The following is a 21,551-nucleotide window of genomic DNA, read 5'->3' on the forward strand; positions in this document are numbered from 1 at the left end:
AACACAGAACTGAGGTGTGCATTAAAGAAGCTGAAGAAAGGTGCTGCAACTGTGGACTCCAGCATAGAGTTCATTATGGAGGATTTTGAGGTGAGATAGAAAGCAGTGCAAATACAAAATGTTAAAACAATAGAGTTCAAGGACAAAGGACAGGATAAATGAATCAAGCACAGAATCGGGTACAAAAGCAAAATAAAGTAGAAAGAAAAGATATCTTAAAATTAGCTTTGTTTTTTTTAAGGGGTTGTGACATGTAAGAGAAATTAGCCCCCTTCTTTTTTGATTTCTAATTTTACTTCCAACCCTGGGAGTTAGGAAAAAAACAAAGAAGAGGCACACCTTCTTAAGCTGCATGGTTCAAAGCATAGGGAAAAAAGTTGTGTCATATAGTCTGGAAAATACAGTACCTGAAAGAAGGCCATGAATTTCAGTGCAGGTGCCACTGGTACAGCTCCAGTGCCATGGCAAGTCATCAAAATTGGTGGCAGGCAGTGGTGGGATGTAACCTAAAATAAAAGTACTTAGTTACTGTACTTGAGTAAAATTTCTTATGTATCTTTACTTTGCATAAGTAGATTTAACCATGGATACTTTCTACTTTTACTCCACTACAATTTACATTAAGTACGTGTACTTTCAACTCTACTACAGTTTTAGAAAGCTTTTCATTACACGTTACATTCACGTCATATTGTGTTTCTAATTTATTTGTTTAGTTTTGTCTTAGAATTTGGATATAATCAAATGCAACAGGGGGATTGGTCCACTGAACAACTGCAAAGTGAACAGGTAATATTAGACTCGCCTCCCCCAAGAAGAGCAAGGTGATCATTACCGAGCCTCATTCCAGAGAAACAAGCATCTAAAATTGTTTCCGGCATGTAGGTTCCGCCTAAAGAACTTTGCCAATGTTAAAATTATTTGAAAGAATTGTTCCCTTTAACTGGCTCAAAAAAATGACTCCTGGAGTTTCTGGTGCCACCTTTGTCTCCCCCGAAAGCACAAGCTTCTATCTTTCAAAAACTCACACTCTAATATAAAAATATATATTGAGGTTGATTGCTAAATGATACATTTTTTTGCAAGTGACAGGCATAAGTGAAAGTTTGTCTAGTTGTGGTCTGAAAATGTAGATTTCTCTTGTCTCATATATTTAGTTATGCTATTTATCTAGTGAAAAATGCTTTTACTCAGTTTGTTTCACCTGAAAGGCTGAGAAAATGTCTGAGCGAAGTGTGGTTTTTGACAAAACAATATGTGTGTAATATGTTTTGATTCCGACACGATCGTCACAGTTTTTTCATCAACATAAGTAAGGGAGAAAAACTCTGTCTAGTCAGAACAGGGCTGAATACTATGCTGTAACGGCTGTATGATGAACTGTTCTCTCTTTGCCAAGATATAAAATAAAGTGTCGACTGAGTGAAATACATCAATCTCCGTTTATTTAACTAGAGTGAAAAGTTGAATACTTTTTTCCTACTACACTAACTTTTACAAAAGAGCCATTAGCGAGAGGTAAACCTGTTTAACGTGCATAACGGCACCGATAAGCATCCAACAGTCGATGCTAATCGGTGCTAAATTGGTGAAGAACAACTGAATTTATAACAGCCGAAGACAGGAGTCCAACCTTTTTAGTAATTTAGGCTATGGCTAACAAAGTCATTAATCACAAATAAAATAAATCCATCTCGGTTCAGTTGGATGCTACTAAAAGAAGAGTAACTCCAACCTGAGTGATAAATCTTTCATTCAGTAAAATAAACACAAGAGACCATGGGTGAAAATAAAGCAGCTAATCACACAGTATTATTATTTCTAACAACTACGTAGGCACTAAACAATACTGAAAATAAGCACAAATCAACAAAGGGGAAGAGGGGCCCGATCAATGTCTCTGAGGAGAGTTCGAGTTTTAAGGATTAACGCATTTGAAAGTGTCCTTTAAAAATAGTAGCAGCTAAATGTGAGCAAAGCTTAATGCAGAGATATTAAATGCAGTCAAAACTGTGCAGTTTACTTCGGTTTTATGGTGGAAATTAATACTGACTCAGGATTGCATTAAATTGTGGTGAGGCTGAAAGAAAATGGGTTAGCTTAGCTGGCCCCAGGGGGTCTGGTCCGGACGGGTCTAGCTGAAACAAAGGAAAGGTTAGTTCACCATGCGGCCTCTACAACTTATCTGTCATGAGGTAGCTGGGAGCTAACAATGCAGTCAACTGCAGCAGTTTCATCAGACCCACATGGCTTTGTGTGAAACTAATCAAGCATATCTATGGTTTTGACTCTTTTAATGCAATCAATCAGATATATTAATATTTTTTATAATATAATAAACTTATTTGCTGAGATGCAGCTGCAGTGTCCAAAACTAACCTCAATGTTAGGAATCCAGTGGGTGTGGACTGTGTTTGGTTTTTTTGTGTTCTCTCCCTCCACCACCAGGTGGCTCCCTGTTCTCGTTTGTTCTCCCACACACCTGCGGCTGGTTGTGCTCATTACTGAGGACTCTTAAGTGGTGGACTGTCACTACCTCGACGCCAGAGTGTTTGCCAGTTTTGAGTACTCTAGCCAAGCTGAGTTTTGCTGAGTCTATGTTTCTCTGAGTCTACCCTTGTTTTTGTCTTTGCCTTTTCGGCAGAAAGTCATCCTGCAAACTGGATGTGTTGGCCTTCTCCCATTGGAAGAATTGTTTTGAGCTTTACACTGAGCAGGGGATTAATCTCCACACGACCCGTTCAAGTTCTCCTGGAAATCGAAGTGGCAGTCCGCTATATTGCTCCTCAAAGAACCAACCTAACCAAAGACTTGTCCGCCCTCCATCGAGCCCCCCAATCTCTGGATAAACCCACACCGACTGGATTCTGGAAAGAGAGCCTTTTTCTACTAACGTGAGTCCTGTTCATCTCTGATTTTTGCAAGACGTTCAAAGTTCCCACAGACCCTGAACTTACCTCTGAACTTCCCTTCTCACTTCCAGTTCTGGTTCACCAGCTCTCTGAGTTACCCTGGATCAACTTGATTTATTATTTCAATAAACCTGTAAAACTTTTCCTCTGGTTCTCTGAGGGGTTTCCTGCATGTGGGTCAGATCTCTTAAAAACATCCTGACACTCAATCTCTGTAATCTTTAAGGCACCCATATTAACCCTGTGGTTACCTTAAATGCAGTCACAAGATGATTTCGACCCAAAATTTTGGAAAAATATAATTAGCAAATTTAATGTAGTTTCTGCATTAGAAACAGTTACTACTGCTAGGCATCACCTAAACAACTACAACAAACCTGTTCTTTATGGTTCTAGCATTTAAGAGAAAGCTGGAGCAGTGGGCTGTGACAGTGGATGGTGGAGGTGTTGAAATGTCGAAACTTAGGATGTAGAGTTACGACAAAATCATTCACACTATGAGAAGGAATTATTGCTCTCACCTCACAAGTCTGCTTAAAAGTTTCAATAAGTGTTCCCCAAATTTATGACAGGCCAAAGAAATACAAACGGATAGGCCGACCTTTCACCAACTTTACTAGGCATCACCTGTCATCAGAGATGCATGATGCCCTGCTAGATATGTCCTCTACTGGCATATTTTGCTAGTTTTTTGCATATGTGCTGGAAATATTAACGTTAACCTCTTGATGCTGCTTTATGTTTTACAAGAAATCCCAAAATGTTTCAAAAAATAAAGACACTAACAGCTGAAGTAAGTTACAGCCTAATGTGACGTATAAGAATATTGATCGGGCATTGGGACAGTGGGTGGTGGACAGTGTCCAGTGCATGTTAAATTGGGGGTCGGGACTCAAAAAGGTTGAGAACCACTGCTTTAAGGGATCAAACCATACCAATTATTTTTGCAATCTTCGCGATGCATTCAGTAACAGACGGATACATTACACATACAGATTAACGTGATTCTGATGGATTGTTGTAGGTAGTAATTAAAAAAAGCCACTTTACAACACATGTCCTCTTGAGGCACTTCACATATTTGATTCAAGCTGACCATAGAGAAAGGTTGGTCAGCTCAAAATAACAAACAGGAGCTTGGTGATCTTCATTAACCAGTATTTAATCCTTAAAAGGATGAGAAAAGGATAAGTAACCTACTAGGACTTCATATGTGCTCTGCCTAACAGAGGGAAATAAACTGTTTTGGCTCCTGTCTCACTCAAAGACTTAACTAGACTGATAATAACAATGCCATTCAGTTGTGTATTACAATAAATATTTGTTTTTATCCAGTAATGCTCAGTCACAACAAGAAGTAAGGCTTTAAATTTTCCATCAACAGGGATCTAAAAATCGATTAGTGAAAATCATTATTTGTAAGGTTTCCACAGAAATGTGAAAAGATCAAGTTCAATTTCAATTGAATTATCTCTTTGCATAATTTTGTCTTTATACTCAGACTCAGAAATTGCACACAAATCAGTAATTTCATAAATTTAAGAGAATCTTTTTCTTTACAATTTTTACATCAATATGAAGAAGTTTTAAGATTTTAATTAAAACAAAACAATGTAGGAACTCTATGTGGAAACACAGAAGTGTAATTATCTGAAATGTTTAAATCAGATACCAGCTGAGTTTTAATTCTGCTTTATCTGTGTTTATGTTGATGACATTTTAGATAATTAAAATATCTTGTAATGGGATGAAAAAAAGAGTATAATTGACTAAGACCGTGAATAAATAAATAAATAAATAAATATGAAAAACAAATAAAACATTAATTATTTGAGGCACTTCTAGCATCTATAAAAACGTTTTTGTCATAGAGATTTTATCCTGCTTGACCAACATTTAACAATGTATAAAAAGTAATAATTTTTCGACATGTTATTCTAAAGTCTGGCTAAAAACATTTACCTTTGGCTGTTTTAAATAATTGCCCCATATGTCTGAAAAAAATCGATAAAAGTCTAGACCATTGAATAAACCGGTAGTTTATTTGAAATCCTGTGAGGTACCTGAATGCATCTGAGTAGCTCCGCCCCCTTTCTCCCAGACATGCCTGTTGTCGCATTTTGCCTCTTTCTCTGTCTTTCATGTTCGTGAAAAGATGCGTTTCCTCCGAAATTAACAACATAACAAACCCTGGAATATAACTGGGCTCTTTTTGAGCCCCTGGACTCAGTTAACGGTAGGTTGTTTAGCGTGTTTTGCTGGCGTTTTTGCTCAGTTTTTCCCAGTGTTTTGGTGGTAATTACAATGATTAGCAACCATGTTTGGAGGTAATTAAAACAGCTGCAGAGATGCTCTAAGAAGAAATGAGGACACCATTTGTGGACGTTTTAAAACTTCCATCTTTTTAAGTATTCTGTCTGTCAGATATCGCTACAGAACAGGTTCTTTATCACTGGAAAGGTAAAACATTATTTCTATGAAACAAGCCCACTTATAATGTTCTTTTATATATATATATATATATATATATATATATATATATATATATATATATATATATATATATATATATACATTTCTATAATAATTCGTTTAATCGTAGGATTTGCCTTATTTTCCCTATGCGTGTCTATAAATGTGACTTTAAGCCCCTGTTATAAGAAGAAAAAATATATACTAATGATAAATTAGTCTGTTTGTGTTTAACGTTCGCTTTTCATCGGTAATCTGATATCCAGGCATCAAACACCTGAACGCACCACCTGTGTCCGTGAATGCACCATAAGCACAAACATATTTAACATATGGAACCCTGTAAACGAAATTTATATGCATCAAATATTAATTTAATGTGGAAACATTGGTATTTATTTATTTTAAGATAAGACTTAGATGGATACATCAGTCAACCGATATTTTTGGCTTTAGCTTTTTGATTTTCTATAGGCCTATATATATATATATATATATATATATATATATATATATATATATATATAATTATTATTATTTTTTATTTAATGTATGTGTATTAACCAATACCTGCATTAGTTTAGCTGATTTGTTTGTCCATTTAGCAGGAATAAGTTGAGATCACAAGCGCCTGCGTTGCCGCTCCCTCTATTTGCTATCCATTGTTAATGTTTTTTTAAAATTTTTGTTAATAATTGTTTCTGTTTTGTTTCAATCAATACTTCTGTGACATTTGTAATCACTGTGCTTTTTTTTGTTTTGTTTTTTTGTGGCATGTGAATCAGATGGAAAAAGCAATATTGGCTTCTAAAATTGGCCTAATGAATCGGCAGCAAATAATGGGGATCAGTTAGTTTTAGCTGAAAATAATCTGCATTAGCATCGACCTTAAAAATACCTGCAACTTTTAGGGTTTTCACTATACTAAAACTACAAACTCAATATCGATACCCAAGAAAAGAAAAATTATAAAATAATACCAACTAATAAAACTGATAGAAAATATATTTAACAACATGAAAACCCTAACTTTATTAATCTCAACGTGGAACATGCTTTCCGAGCACAATCACAGATTCTATTAGTTAAATGAGTGTGCAAATCAATGTGAAATAAATCGTCCACATATATCACTGTAGACAATATTTTAAGGTTTGGTGATAATTCTTTGAAAGCCCTATTATTAGTTTATCTGTAGTATAGATATCTAAAGATTATTAAATAAAGACCTTTTGGTTGATTTGAATTAAACTCCTCAGGTTCATGTAAAGTTTATTTATTACTTTTTTTCTACACAAAAAAATTGCAAATAATTCTGACCATGCCATTAACAGGTTGTGGAGCAGGAAAAGAAAATTATATTTTAGGAATGTGTATCTTCATGTGACTATGGATTGAAAAATTATTAACTTTTCTACATATGTAGATTAAGTCAGCACAAAGGTGGAAGCTGCTCCCTGCTGTGTTGAAACAAAGCAACTGTCTTCCATAACAATCATTAATCATTTATTAACTTCGTCCCAGTAGTCTGTCTTTTTAGTTGATGCGGAGCTCCCTTTCCTGCAGGAAAATTTTTGTTTGATTTCAGTTATTAATAAATGTTAATATTTAACAGCACTGAAGAAAAAAGCCATAGGAGGAAACTCGATGAAGGCATCATTTCTAGGTCACGTAGTTAATTAAGGAAAGAGTATTGTGTTCAGAGGAACCATGCTACTGTCAAAAGAATTTGTAGGGTGAACATAAAAAAAATGATGGAAAGTATTCCCACCCAATCATAATATGATTATTTAGCCTGAATGTTTTCCTTTTGGTTGATATCAGTGTAAACAGGCTGGTTCAACATAAGGTGTTGGTGTTTCTATTACTCAATTACAAGGGTTAAGTCAAACTTAATAATCAGTTGGTTGAACATACAAAATTTATGGAAAGCATTTCCACCCAATTATTACATACTCATTTGGCAAAGGACAGTTTTGTTGAGTGAAATTAATGTAAACATACCGAGTAAACAAAAGTTGGCATTACAGTTAGCTAAGTACTACAGGTATCTCAAACATAACTTTTTAAGGTTAGTTCTACATATTTATCCATATTTGTTTGCAGTGTAGGTGACACAATTTAATTCGGTAGGTACAACTATATTTTAAAATGATACAAAACAATAGCGCCTTTCAATCACTTGTTGAGAGTCCTTTCAGTCGTATGAAAATCACTAGTTCAATAAGTCAATTCTGACGTCCTTATTTGTTCTAAAGAATGTAAAGATTTCTCAACCTATTTTGTGACACTTGATATCATCTTGGGAGCAGGTGGTGGATAAACAACAGCAAACAGGATTCCTTAAGATTGAACTTCATTGCAAAAGAAGAGGAAAATAAAGAAAAACATTTGACTTTACAAAACAACTACATACAAGAAAAATAAAATAAATCAGCGGCTGGAAGGCGTCTTTCATGTACGTAATCCAAACCGCAGGTACAAGGATAATATAAGCAAATATATTTTGCCAGGCCGGCTCATTTCCACATTCAATCCACCAAAACCTAGAATCACAAATAATTTTTTTATACTGTGAAAAAGTTCCCCCTCGTTCCAAAATCTCTTACTTACGTCAGGGGCATCAGGATGCTCTTGGTCTTTTTTGGCAGCAAACCGACTGTTGTTATCCTCTTGAACTCAGCAATTAACGTGGCACAAGAAGAGGAATTTAACCATCAATGTACTAAAACAACCCATTAGTATAACAATTGTAATTGTCCACCAAATCTTTGAAAAAACAATTTGGAAAATTTTTTGAGTTCTACCTACAGATTTTGCAATTTTTCCCATTCAACTATAGCTTAATCCCTATGTTGTAACTTGAGATGGTGGCAAATCAGGCTTGAAACATGATGCAACAGTAATTAATACAAGGGAGAAATAACCCCCCCAAAAATATTTCCAAACTATTATTGAATTTAATGGATGTACATATAATATGTACAACATTGTTTATTCAGTTACCTCATATAAACTGAAGGGAGCTGGCCACCTGGTTTTAAAAACGACAATCATGGGTGAATCTCAGATAACTTCTTGCCTTCTATGAGAAAAGGTCTTAGCCACCATTGCTGCCACTGTGTCCTCGCTTTCATCTTCTTTGCATTTAGTTTTTCTTATCACAAGTCAAACAACTCACACAGTTACCTTATCATTTTTTTAATTCAATTGTTAAAAAATGTTTTTGAAATGATGTGAATTTAGCACATCATTAATGGAAAGTAAATATAGAACATGCATTAAATAACCCCATAATCAAACCGTTTGCCCTTAAACAGCAATAGAAGTGCCAGGTGGCCTGCCGACTTAGAGACACCTTGTGGTAGCTGCTTGCCACTGCAGCTGCCACAAGGATGCAGAAGTCCTGCCATTAGTTACATCAGCTGGACTGCTGTCTTTGTGGCACCTTGTGGCAGGTGGGTGGCTAAAGTTCCACAAGCTTTGAGGTGGTGTCTGCATTTAGTTGCAAAAGATCAGATTTTCCATCTGCAGCATCTGATTTAAACACCACACACTACAGGATATTGGACCAGGACAGTTTACTATGTTGGATTGTCGTGACTCCTGGCGTTCTGTTGTCCTGACTTGATCGCTCTGAACACACCACATATAAAAACAATATATTGCTGTAAGAAAACAAAACTGAAAAATGTCCTGATAACTTCAGAAAATGTTTTTGTTTTTCTTCCGTCTGTGGCCTGGCTAGAATAGATGTCGTCTATGTGGCAGCAGGAGCCAGCTTGTTATTCTCCATGTGTGGAGATCGACTCCAGCTCCGTCAGGTCCAAGGACCGGCTCGGCTCTTCCAGCTGGCTGAAACAAGAGCAGGATGAGCTCCGGATTATCAAATGGGAGAACTTCCAAGGTGGAACCTCCTCTGATGCCGTTCAGGACAACACTCCTAGCAGCGCCATGTCTGGTGAGAGCTGCTTAGATCAGCTGGTAGCAGCCATGCACAAATTTTTATAACTTAGTCCAATAAAAGCTATATCATTTGAATGAGCTTAAATGCATTTTCTGTCATTTATTCAAGCTGTACCAAATTCTAACAAAATACTTTTATTTATTGGCATTTGAAATTTCCTCACCTGATGGAATTTGTCCTCTGCAGCTTCATCATTCGAGGGCTTACCGCCAAGGGTGCTGCTAACCATCACAAAGCTTCAGTGCATGCTGGAGAGCAAACAGGAGCGCATTGCTACACTGGAGCGGCAGGTGGAGGACCTGATGCAGGACCGAAAGTTTCTGCGCACTCAGATCGAAAATCTCACAATCAATCGTTCCGTTGCACCATTTGCTGTACCCAGCTCAGCTGCTGAAGGTCAGTCAATGCTTAAAGTCAAGCAGAAAAAAAGTGTCTCAATGGACTGAGTGTTCTTGTTGTACCTCTTTAGCTCCTAAGCCAAGCAAACTACAGCATTCAGAAAGCAAATCTCGAAAGAGGGAAAGAGCTTCTTCTTCCTCCTCGGCCAGCAGCGAGAGCGGATCAGAGGGATCAGACTGCTCTGAAATGTCTGCAGCTTCAAGTGAGCACCGACGGAGAAAACACCACAAGGACAAGAAGAGATCGAAGAAAGGGAAGGACTACAGCAGGAAGAGAGGTAACTGTTATCCCTGTGCTTGTAGTACTGCAGCAAATCTATGGCAGCACTTTGGATATTCTCTAATAAACAAAGCTGCTTTTCATAAAAGCGGCAAATGAAAAAAATTGTTATTCTGTATCAGGTTGAGAATGAGTTGAGTTTTTTGTTCTTTGCACTAAAACCTACCCTATATAAAGATGATGATCGAGAACATTAAAACGTGTATATGTGCACATTAATACTAATGCTTATAAACAAATAAAGTTTTGTTGAAAAGAAGAAAGAACAGTAAAAGTAAATGAAAAACCCACACCACCACTCCTTCACCTCCATATTTGGCAGTTGTGGCGTGCTGTGTGGTTTACTCCAACCAACTTTATTTCAAATAGTTAAACTGCAAGTTCTTATAGGCAATTTGAAGCTCCTTAAGAGCCCGCCTTCACTGTTAGCTGACTAAATGATTGCATCATCTGCATGAAGGTGTATGTTGCCTGTTGATGGATTCTGTCGCATGGTATAGTAGCAATGCTCTCATCTGTTATTCCAACAGTCTTATTATTCAGCTACGAGTTTCAGTCATGTTGGTATTTTTTCTATTTTTAGAAAGAAGCTCTCCACTGGTCCTCAACACTTATTTTTTACTTATTGACTTTCACTAACTTCAGTTTCTAATATGCTGACTGAGAACTATGGAGTCTGAGATGGACCTTTGAAATAATTTGGATAGGATATCAACTCCTAGCCTGACGTAGTCCGACTCAATTCTAGTCAGAATATGTGTCTGATACTGCTCCATAGAGCTGTGATTATGGGGCGTGTTTCGAACGAACCAGGAAAAAAAATGCCTCTGCACTCAATTGGATAGATCTACAACCAATAAGAGCAACGGAGTGCGTGACGTATGTTAAGCGAGGCATAGTTGTCAACAAAAATCAAAGCATGCAGTTGCACGCCTATAATAAGAAGATGAGACTTGATCGCGTTTCTCTGTTCCTCTTTTAAAATTAATTTGCTGTCTATATCTTCTAGAACAGACCTAATAGCGGAATCTACACACCTCAACTCTCCGGCGGCAGCCATTATTGTTGTCACCCTAGCGCGCTTTGGTCACGTGGTTGATTACGTTACTGTTGATCATCTGTCCATCATCGTATAAAGCCCGCCCTGACAATTTGATTGGATCGCCAGAGGGTGGGCGATCATACTCGCGCTACTATGGAGCAGAGCCAGACCGAACTTCCCGACCTCAAACTTTGTGGGCGGGACTAAGTTCGGAATGGCACCTAGGCTAATCAACTCCTACTTACAAAGGCTCATTTCTTAAAGCTACAGTGTGTAATTTTCAGCGACATCTAACGTCCAGACTGCAGACCGCAGCAACATGAACATCTCCCCCCCACCGCTTCTCCCCCCCAACAGTACGGCGAGCGTTACGGGACAAAATGTCTTCCACGACGTCGGAATCACCTACCTTCTCAAGTGATGAGGTTTGTTTACATAGATAATTTTACAGATAGTATTTCATTAGTCTGTGTAGGGTATAGATTTCATGTAGACTTTAGATAATAAATATACCCGTTATTTTTTCTACGTCGTTGTGACGTTTTGGTGAGCTGCTTTGCATGGTGATATAAACAGACGAAGTAATTGTAGTCATTAGTTTAACAGCGAGATTGTGTTCGCTAGAAGAATATATATTCCCCGTTTACAGAGTCCAAGTCTTGTTTGTGGCACGGGGGTTACAAGGCGAGGAAGAGGGAGAGGAAGAGGGCGAGGGCGTGCAGCTAGGGCCAGGCGAGAGAGGGGTGCCAGCGGGGTGACTAGAGCAGAGGAGGAAAGGCTTGAAGATCTCCAAAGGAGCCGGAGAGAAGTAACCGAGGTATATATCCAGAAAATTATTTTACAGAAAATTACTGAATCATTACCTGTGAAACGTCAGGGACGTTGCTGAATAAGTATACTGGAGAGTAACAGCATCATCACGCAGCATGTTATTGTTTTAGACAGGTCTGAGCATCCTGTACTCCAAAAACTGCAGTGATATTAGACAATTGTGTGTGTAGGATTAATTACCTGTCCAAGAGAAATCTGGCAACTTGAGCGTCACTTTGAAAACCTTTTTCCTCCATCAGTGACTTCCATCGTGTAAATGCCGTGCCAATGTTGATCCGTGTTTTTTGTCGTTTCTTGTCACGCTTGCGTTTATTCTCGTCGTGTTTCCGCTTCTTAGATGACGGGGGTTCGGTGTCCGCCGCTTTTCGTTGTGATACAGAGTAGGCATGATCCTCCATTCGTCTGATGTTTGGCCACACAGTGCCAAACAGTTTGCAAAGTCGCTCACGCCTGCCGCCTTGTTCACCTTTCTTGTTACTGAGGCGCAGTATACCTGCTTCTTCTTCTTCTTTGGTTTCAGGCAGACTAAACGCTTCTCAGGCATAATACTGCCATCTACTGTTCAGTACCGTCTCAGTTAATCTCTCTCAACTTGCCGTAGTTATTTTCGAGCGTAATGGGAGATCTCGCAATCGCTAGTTTGTTGCCTCTGCGCTTGCCGTAGCGCAAAGATGTCTGCCCCCATGGCTGCGAGACCCGCTCCTATGTAATTATAAATAACGAATTCTAAGGCAACGCAAATATTATGGTTAAAAGGCTGAGCTCGTAGGTGATGATAAATAACATAGTTATGTATAATATATTAAATTTCTGACTTTATATCCCTGTAATTATTACACACTGTAGCTTTAACTGTTTAGCTACATGGTATCATATAGTCCTCACACTTCCTTGTCAATGCATTAATGTATGTGAAACATATAATTTTATAGCAAAAATAAAACCTTTTATTGTTAGTTAATTAAGAGGAAGTTGGTATAATCCTGACTGGATACCAGCCTTGTAAACAGAAGTGATTGAGTTATTATTTAAAATCAGTCGGTTTTCTAGCATTAACCTGAACTTGTAATGGGATGGGCACTGAAACTTGGTATCAAAACGGCTCAGCTTCAGCTTATCGGTTCTCTCAACAGTATTATTATTAAGGTGCTATTTCATTTTTTATGGAGACTCCTACTCAGAAAACGTAGTGCTCTCCTCCTTTTTAAGAAACAGAGGACTGATGGGACGGGCTTATGTTCTGCGCTCACAAGTTGGATATATATGTGTGTGTGGTCCTTATATAAGGCAAGAAAATAAAGTGTTACATTTTATTTTTTTGCTCTGACCCTCCAACAATGTTCCAACATATAAAAAATGAGCACATGCTGCATTTGAAGAATTTTGGTTAAACTTGAAATTCTTACAATGAATATGATAGGTATGCATAGTTTGCTTATGATCAAGACTGAGATTTTTATTTATTTTATTTATTACCTGTTGATAATGATTACATTTGATACATTTTTATCTTTTATTAGACATATTTTATTAAAATGTGTTGTTATTAATTGTTATTGTTACTAAATTTTATTAATTATTGTACAGTTTATCAAGATGTTTGTGTAAAAAGACCAGAAGACCTGAACTCCTTGAGGGCCACCCCTCACTTTGCTGCGGTTCTGCAAACAGCTTCTCCACTTTTTTAATGGAATCTTGTTTATGTTGCATATGTTGGAATTCTGGCTCTTCTCCAGAATTCTTCTTCTTTTTTTTCCACAGTAAGCGTTGCTGCTGCTCTTATTGTATATTTCAGTTCGTGGTGTTGATAGAAGAAGAAACTCAATACTTTTTGCTTGGAAGGCAATTTGGTACCCATTGTGTCATCCTGTGGGGACAACATATAATAGTCTCTTGATTTTGTGGCCATTTTTTCAGCTGAAATGTTACAAATTCATCAACTGCACAACAATGTACTATTTAGCAAGATGTTGTTACTTTATAAGACTAAGGAAATGCCTAGCACGCTTTTATAAATTTTCCTCCTGACACCAAAACTAGACGTCTAGATAGGTGACACCGGAACCAGACGTCTGAAACTGATGCCACTGGATCATTCTAATGTCTCCAAATATGGAATTTTGAAAAAGATATAAACATTCATATGGAATGTTTATATCTTTTTCACTAAAACATTTCATTTGGATTGTTTCATTTATATAATTCTACTTTTAATACATTATGTAATAGTTGATAAGTTGCTCAACTATGGATGCATAATGATTACATTTTATGCTTTAAGCTGGTTGCATATTCAATCGGCTTTAGCTACCTCTTATACGTTACCTCTCCGCAATAATTTGCATATGATGTTTCCTCAATATATGGAATGTAAGGAACACCCATATATATCACATATCACATAGATAGATAGATACACACACACACACACACACACACACACACACACACAGAGAGAGAGATACACACACACACCTATATATATTTATACACATACATGTATATATTGAGCTTGTACATATTTGAGAAAATGTAGCAGAAAGCATACATTTCTTATTCTCAAAAATAATGAAATGTTGCAAGAAAATAAGGAAACCAGGACAAATTATGACAGATAATGAGAGACTCCTAAAGAGCAGTAGCTGTTTGTGTAACTTTCCGCTGTTTTTCCCCCATCAGCCACTGGTGTCCTGTACGTGATTAACCGCTACAAACAGGTCCTGTCGGCCTTCATCAAGAAGAAAAGCATGAGCGAGGCCTTCCGTCACCACGGCATTGACAGGAACACCATCGCCAACACTGCGTCTATCGCTGAGCTTCACCTCGCTGGGAAAGAAATGGTACCAATGGTGGGCCAGTTCCGCCAAGGAGAAGAGACTCTGGTTAACTACGCCCAGCGGTGCACCTTGGTCATCGATAGCGACCCTGAACTGTCCAGAAAAATCGAGCAGATGAAGGCCAATGGTCAGCTGTTACCTATTTCAGGGAAGAGGTCCAGGGTGATGCACTCTCACATGCAGCCACTACGGGATGCTACAGAGAGCATCTTAATAGGTTGATGATTTAAATGTTTTAAGTAGAGGTGGATAAAAGATTTCTTAGAGTTGATGCAGCTGTTTTATGTCGCACAACCTTTAATTTAGTTTTTTTTTTTATTTATCACTGAGGATTTTTTTTCCTTATTTATTCTGCAAAAATGGTCTATGTAATAACATAAATGTCCAGGAGATGGCATTGTGCACATGTTATTTTTGCTGATAAAGGAATTGTCATTGATTTCAAAATGGTGGACTTTCAGAGATCTTTTTATATGCATTTCACTTTTATTAGAGGTGTTTAAAAACAGCGAAAATTAGTTTTCCCCTTAATGTTCAGGATGATATGGATGTGAATCTGTGACAGAATAGGAGTCATATTCAGTTAATAAGGATATGCATTCTAGTGTGGCCTGATTGTCAGATTAAAAATGCCTGTTGAAAAAAACAAAAAGCAGGTTTTTAAATATGTTTTCCTTTAATTTTTTTATTAATCTGCTGTAATAATTTGATCTTCAATGATGTGTTTTTAATATCTGTGAGCAGAAAATCATAAATAACAGAAATAAATGCTAAAAAACATAATTTTGTGTAATATATTTATACTGTGTGTTTCTCTTAGTGAATAAAAGTACTGAAAAAACTTTAATATTCAAATTTAGGGAACATGATTTTTAAAAACAATATATTTTATAAAGAAAAAGAAGAAATTGAAAAGTGTGATATGTTTTTATTGTTTTTAGCCCACAGAGTCAACACTTTGTAGAACCACCTGTCTTTGACTGGACAGAAAACATTTGTAAACATAATTTATCAACTCTGAGAAAACATTTCTTAAAGTTGAAACTAATCCGTTTCATCACAATAAAATCCTTTGTTGTTTACTTGCTCTACCTTGTTGGTTTAAGGCGAGTGTCCTGCTATTGCAGGTCTTCAGCTCCATAAAGCTTCTTAGGTTACTTATCACATATGAAAAAAACACCAAAACGTCCTCACAGCATCATACTGCCCCCATCATGCTTTAGCCAGCATTCAGAGTTCTAGTTTAGATCTCATCTTATTAGATGTTGCTCCTCTATAAACGGGAGACCCTTTGGTCTTTAACCAATTAAAGAATCTGGTTTGATAGAGCCCAACACACAGCTTTTGCAGAGTTACCGTTTGCCTCTTGCCTGCTAGTCTGATCAACAGTCTTCTTGCCAGGCCTGTTTAGGTGGACACTGCATGATGGTTGTGTCATGGTACTTCCATTGTAAAATGATCAATTGAACGGAACACATTTTTCTCTGTCTGCTGTGTACATGGTCTTCACAATGTGTGTTCTGTATTTTCTAGGTCTTCTTTAATCAACTGGATTTATGCAGAGATTAAACCAAAACAGATTAAGTCCATGAACTGAAAAGGTGACTTCCAAAGGTATTTGGATTACATTTAGTGGACATCATATGGTTCTCAGAATAAATAAATTTCACTGTGTTTCAGTGACATTTAAATAATGATAAAATACATAGAGGTTTGCAGCTGTAATCTGAATGTTTGCAAGGTGCTGTATTGGTAGAGGGCGCTCCTTTTCATCTGGACGCCCCTGAAGAATATTTTTAGATCCTGGAGGAGTGCAGGGATGACTTTGTGTGGCACCCTCAGCTAATGGTGTCACAGCAAAGCATTGCCGTTTGCTTTTCACACGGAGTGACAAATTACTTGTGCAAAGCCATTACAGGGGGCTGCACCCGTGCTGTTTATCTTTGCATGGGACTCTGTCACTGTCACTCTCATTCACATGCTTTCCATCAGCCTATCTGCTAGCCCCCTCAACCCCCCTGCTATATGAACTGATTCAGTCATTTCTTGTTACTCTTTAAATCCTCCTCTTAAATGCTTGTTTTCTTTATATTTTTGAGGTTGTGATTTAGAAAGCAGACAATGAGAGAAATAAAGGTGCAGTCAATCTGCTCTCAGCCAGAATGGGGACAGGTGCATGCTCTTCTCATCTACACCTCATTTGCATGTCACTCCAGCTCTCGTCATAAGTTTTAACAGTCTCACTGAAGATGAGATGATGGAGACGAGGACGTGGACCTAATCAAGCCTGTCTCTGCAGTCTCTGCTCCTCCCCCGGCTCATGCCTGAGGCCAGCTGGGGCTCCATTTTGCGTCTTTTTTGGCTGCAGGTGCTACGTCATTGCTCAAAATTCGACCGATCCTCCTCCCCTCTTTCCCCCTTCTTGTCCACCCACATGCTCCTGACCTTGACAAAAAAGAGCATCTGGACATTCTCACAGGGAGCAGCTTGTAATCACCACCAATCATTGACTTAATGGTGCAAGTAAAATCCATGTGAAATTGGGTTTGCTTGTGCTAAACCTGCTGTAGAACAAAGCAGAGGCCTTGTTATGTAAAGGATTACAAAAGCCTGCAAAAGAGAAAAAGAGCTTAGACTGCAGAGTAAATAGAGTTAGAAAGATGTAAGCCTGATACGACTTCCTAATAGTAAAATAAAGTACAGAATGCCTTGCTTACTCTGAAAGAAAGTCTTTGTAAAGACAAAATTAAAGTCCCTTTAAAATATTCATAATCCCTGAAATTATTTATATTATTTAGTGGTATTAGAAAACAAGCTATTGGGCACAAAAGCAATCCAGACTGCTCATATCTATATTTTTATACATATAAACATTCATCATTCTTCTTATTTTCATTTTGTTTTAACCTTTATTAAACAAGAAAAGCCCTATTGAGATAAAAACAAAACAAAAACATCCTGAACAAGATGGACTGCAGGTTACATGTCAGTTACTGCATTCATTCACACATGCAAAATAAACAATTCCAAACCAATGAAAGTATGAAATATTAGAAGCTTTTGCAATATAATTAAAAATAATCATTGTGAAAGAGACAGTGTCTCTGTCAATTGAAAATATTTTATAAGACTTTAAAAAGACCGACTCCCTTGACTTTAAAAGTCGTTTTGTAGAAGGTTTGACGCAGAAGGTGCAGCAAACTGAAAACTTCTTTATCATCTCAGATTGGACCTTTGGAACTGACGATAAAAATACGTCCTAATAGAAACCAGTACATTTCTGTGAAATATGCATGTCTAAACAACAAGGAAGATGACCAAGTAAACATTTACAAATCAGTAGGTGCAGTTACCAAATCACCTCTACAGTAATATCCTAATTTATGTGAGTATATCTCATAATCCAAATAAGATATGAACTGAAGTATTCAGTGTTAACATAATAAGCGCAGTTACTCAAGTGATCTTTTAGACCAAAAAAGTGTTTTGCTACTTACGCAAAATGCTTTGTTTAGAAAATATAACCTGAATAGTGATGCATGGGGATGGCAGCGGCATGCTTTGGGGAATGGATCATGTTAAGCCAGAGTAATCCTGAAAAAAACCTTTTTAATGGCTGCCGACTACTTAGGTCTTTGAAACGATGTTTTAAAGTCTATCACATACAAAGCCGAAACAATACATTGTGTTTGTAGTTTTATTCATTTTAACGAGTAGGGTTTATGTTTAAAACACTAAATGGTTTATATCTTTTTCATCATTGTCAAAATCATTCAAATATAGCAGGCGTGTGTGCTCATAGTAGCTGCTCTACAGAGGAGGAAGATCCTGGAAATCTGGAAGGGGATTCTTGACAGTAAAGTGTTTTGACAGTCCAATCTATGTCTGCCATATACACTAACAATTATTCTCAGTGTATGTCTGATAGAGTCAATTCACATGTATGACACCAACTTCCTTTGGTTTTATTTGCTTGTCGTTGTCCCCTTTCTGCTGGTAAAGTGGTCAGTGTGTCTGCCACCATGCAATCCTAAAGTCCATCCTCAAAGCCTTGTATGATTATTATTGCATCCTGTACAATGCAGGAGGATGGCAGCATGTGAATCAGCCTTCTAACTGCCTGTGGTAAGCAGCACTAGGGGACAGTGTTGCACCCAGAACACCCAGCTAAGTGACAGTCCGCTACATAGATTCAGGTGTCTAACTGTAAACCAGGGTGTGGTTTGGGTATATGTTTAAAACACCCCAAAGAAGTTCTTTTTTTTGTTTTTGTTTTTTCTGTAATTTTTGCACTGACAAAAAAGCCCAGACAGCAATCAGTAATAGATTTTGCTCTTCGCTGCTAAAAACAGTTAACAAAAATACATGAAAGATGCTAATCTCAAATCACACACACCCTGCTCACAATTGCAGGCTTTTCTGCCAACGCTGCACAATCAACAAGTCTGGAGGTGCAGCTCGTACGCTCTCCATCTGGTTGTCACTGATAAGAACTAACTGCAGGCTGCTGGATAATAGTCTTGCAAGCTTTAAAGCACAGAGAAGAACAAGGGGGAGCGTCATGCATTCTGGGGGACCCCATAGAGATTAAGAAAAAAATAATAAAAACCCAGCCCCCTCAGTGTGAATGATGGGGGCTGGAGGGAGTGGGTGGGGACGTCATGCTGGCAAACACATAATTCGCCATGAATATGGGGAAAACAAGATGGCTGCAGTGATTGTGTGACTCACAGGATGTTTACTCTGCAATATGTGAGTCATATGGCATCAATGCAAAAACCATACATGACCTATTTCTGGACAGTAACAGGAAAAACGTGGAGCTGGAATGGGTTTAGGTATTAGGGCCAAAGCTACTGACTGTGATCAGCTTTGATTAACCCCCCACCTTGCTTACAGGTACCATCAAATAGACCATTTCAACTCTGACAAAGAAACGACAGACGATACACAGGCATAACCTTCAGGTTCAAACTGTTAAACCGATGCACATGCTGTAAAAGTGTATTAGGTTCTGAAGGCATGATCTGCATCTTTCCCCAGAAACTAACCTGCAGACTCATGTGAGAAGATGACGCAGTGTGACGCAGACACAAATACGCAAAATGACGGCACAAAGGAACCCCAACTCCTCCCACCGATCAAAGTTGGTTTCTCATTCAGTGACGCAGATCTTTGGCACCATATGAAGGATGGGTGCTGCCTGACACATACTCAGGTTGCAAAGACACTATAGTGTGAGTTTTTTTAATCCTTCTTTTTTTTATTGTGTGGTACAGAAATGAACAACCTTTAAGCAGTATTACCTTGCCTCCTTTTTATTGTAAGGTTTCTGCTGGTTTCTCTTACTTCCTCTTCTAGCATCTCATAAAGTTATAGAATTCAGACACAGAGATCTTTTACCATTCCTCCTTACACACTCATTCTAGAATGCCTGGTCCCCTTTTTGTTTTATGTTCTTTTTAGTTAATTTTACAGATATTTTGTGGGATCTATTTCAGGGGACGGATTTTGCTTCACAGGTATGTTAATTGTATGTATGATGAACCAGTTTGGGTACACATTTTTTAAAAGACACCCAAAGATTTACCATTTTCTGTTACGGTTAGTTTGTGTTTAGTTTTATGCATAGAAAACCCAGTTTTTTGCCTTTAAGTCAAAATATATATGATCCACTGTCCAGTATCCATTATGCACTTTAAGAATATTAATATTACAGTTTTATAGTTTTGAAAATATCTTGGATCCTATGAGATTGTTTGGCTCGATTTTCAGCTGTTTAAGGGGTTTTAACTAATACTCAAATGACACACAAGGGTTTTAAGGTATTGTCATGTTTGCATTTCATGGTTCAAGAGGTTGTTTGTACGTCTGTCTAACTTAAATGGCATGTTTACTTTTACATCCCATTTTTAACGAGTGGCCAAGCAAAAAGTCCCATTTGTACCATCTGGAAACAGAAGGTATGCAATATTAATGAGAAAACAGACTGAGTGACCAACAAAATTTGGTATAAATTCAGTTTCAAGCATCATTGTTGTAGTGCTCTACGTGTCCCATTTTTACATTGTTCTACACATTCAGATTAAATTTTGTCATACAAATGAGTGATGACAAATTCAACAGGAAAAAAATACCCCACTAAGAATAAAAAGCGTTTTGGTAAGAGATTTTTTTTTCTTTGCCTCCAGTCAGAGCACCAAAGGAAATGACATTAGCAGATCTCCAGAATTGAGCTAATGCTGATATCTGACATGGCATTGATTCTCATTAACACTTATTCCTCAACAGAAGTTTCTTTTTTATTTTTTCTGTTTTTATTGTCATTACACTGTCATAAGTACAGAGCAACGAAATTCACTCTTTGTATTTAACCCACCCCTGGAGAGTGTGCTGCCATTGTGTGGCGCCCGTGGAGCAGTGTGGAGTATAAGGGTCTTTTGCTCAGTGAGCCAGAGTGGCAGTCTGTGGAAATAGGGCTTGAACTCAGAACCTCTGGATTCCAAGCGCAATGCCCTAAGCCCGGCGTACACTGTGCGATTTTTGGGGCGATTTTCCAGTGGTGCGAGAATCTTTCGAACCGACTTTCAGCCTGATTGTGCGTCGTGAGTCGTGTAGTGCACAGGGCGTTACGAGGGGCGATCAGCCTCTCACGACCGCCTCCTGATCAGGAATCGTGAGGATTTTCTCCCGACCGTCTTGGGCAAATTGCTCAGTGCGCATGTTCAAACAAGGATTCTTCTTTTTCTTCTTCCTTTCAGATCTAAATGCAGCAGCATGGCAGGGATGCAATAAGTGAAATGCAATTCTGT

At 37.9% G+C, this 21,551-nt stretch overlaps 1 protein-coding gene across 2 annotated transcripts; it reads left to right on the top strand.

The window, feature by feature from the left end:
- The first annotated feature begins 4,999 nt into the window (after window positions 1-4,999).
- Window positions 5,000-15,532, top strand: LOC119798420 (coiled-coil domain-containing protein 106-like). Of its 2 annotated transcripts, none has more exons than XM_038307897.1 (5): window positions 5,000-5,148; window positions 9,133-9,345; window positions 9,538-9,747; window positions 9,821-10,027; window positions 14,582-15,532. In XM_038307897.1, exons 2-5 carry the CDS (start codon window positions 9,138-9,140, stop codon window positions 14,959-14,961), a joined length of 1,005 nt encoding a protein of 334 aa, XP_038163825.1. In that variant the 5' UTR covers window positions 5,000-5,148; window positions 9,133-9,137; the 3' UTR covers window positions 14,962-15,532. The 2 variants fall into 2 exon arrangements, with proteins under 2 accessions (XP_038163825.1, XP_038163824.1); XM_038307896.1 differs by having other exon boundaries at window positions 9,138-9,345.
- Window positions 15,533-21,551: the final 6,019 nt, after the last annotated feature.

The sequence above is a fragment of the Cyprinodon tularosa genome, unplaced genomic scaffold, assembly GCF_016077235.1.
Source record: "Cyprinodon tularosa strain WSP-4 unplaced genomic scaffold, ASM1607723v1 ctg623, whole genome shotgun sequence".
Lineage (NCBI taxonomy): Eukaryota > Metazoa > Chordata > Actinopteri > Cyprinodontiformes > Cyprinodontidae > Cyprinodon > Cyprinodon tularosa.

Bases quoted from the DNA above. Each gene is read 5' to 3' on its own strand.
- LOC119798420 (XM_038307897.1), top strand. From the start codon at position 9,138: ATGTCGTCTATGTGGCAGCAGGAGCCAGCTTGTTATTCTCCATGTGTG. The intron at 9,346-9,537 runs GTGAGAGCTGCT...TGTCCTCTGCAG, and splicing joins TCCTAGCAGCGCCATGTCTG to CTTCATCATTCGAGGGCTTA. The intron at 10,028-14,581 runs GTAACTGTTATC...TTCCCCCATCAG, and splicing joins GGACTACAGCAGGAAGAGAG to CCACTGGTGTCCTGTACGTG.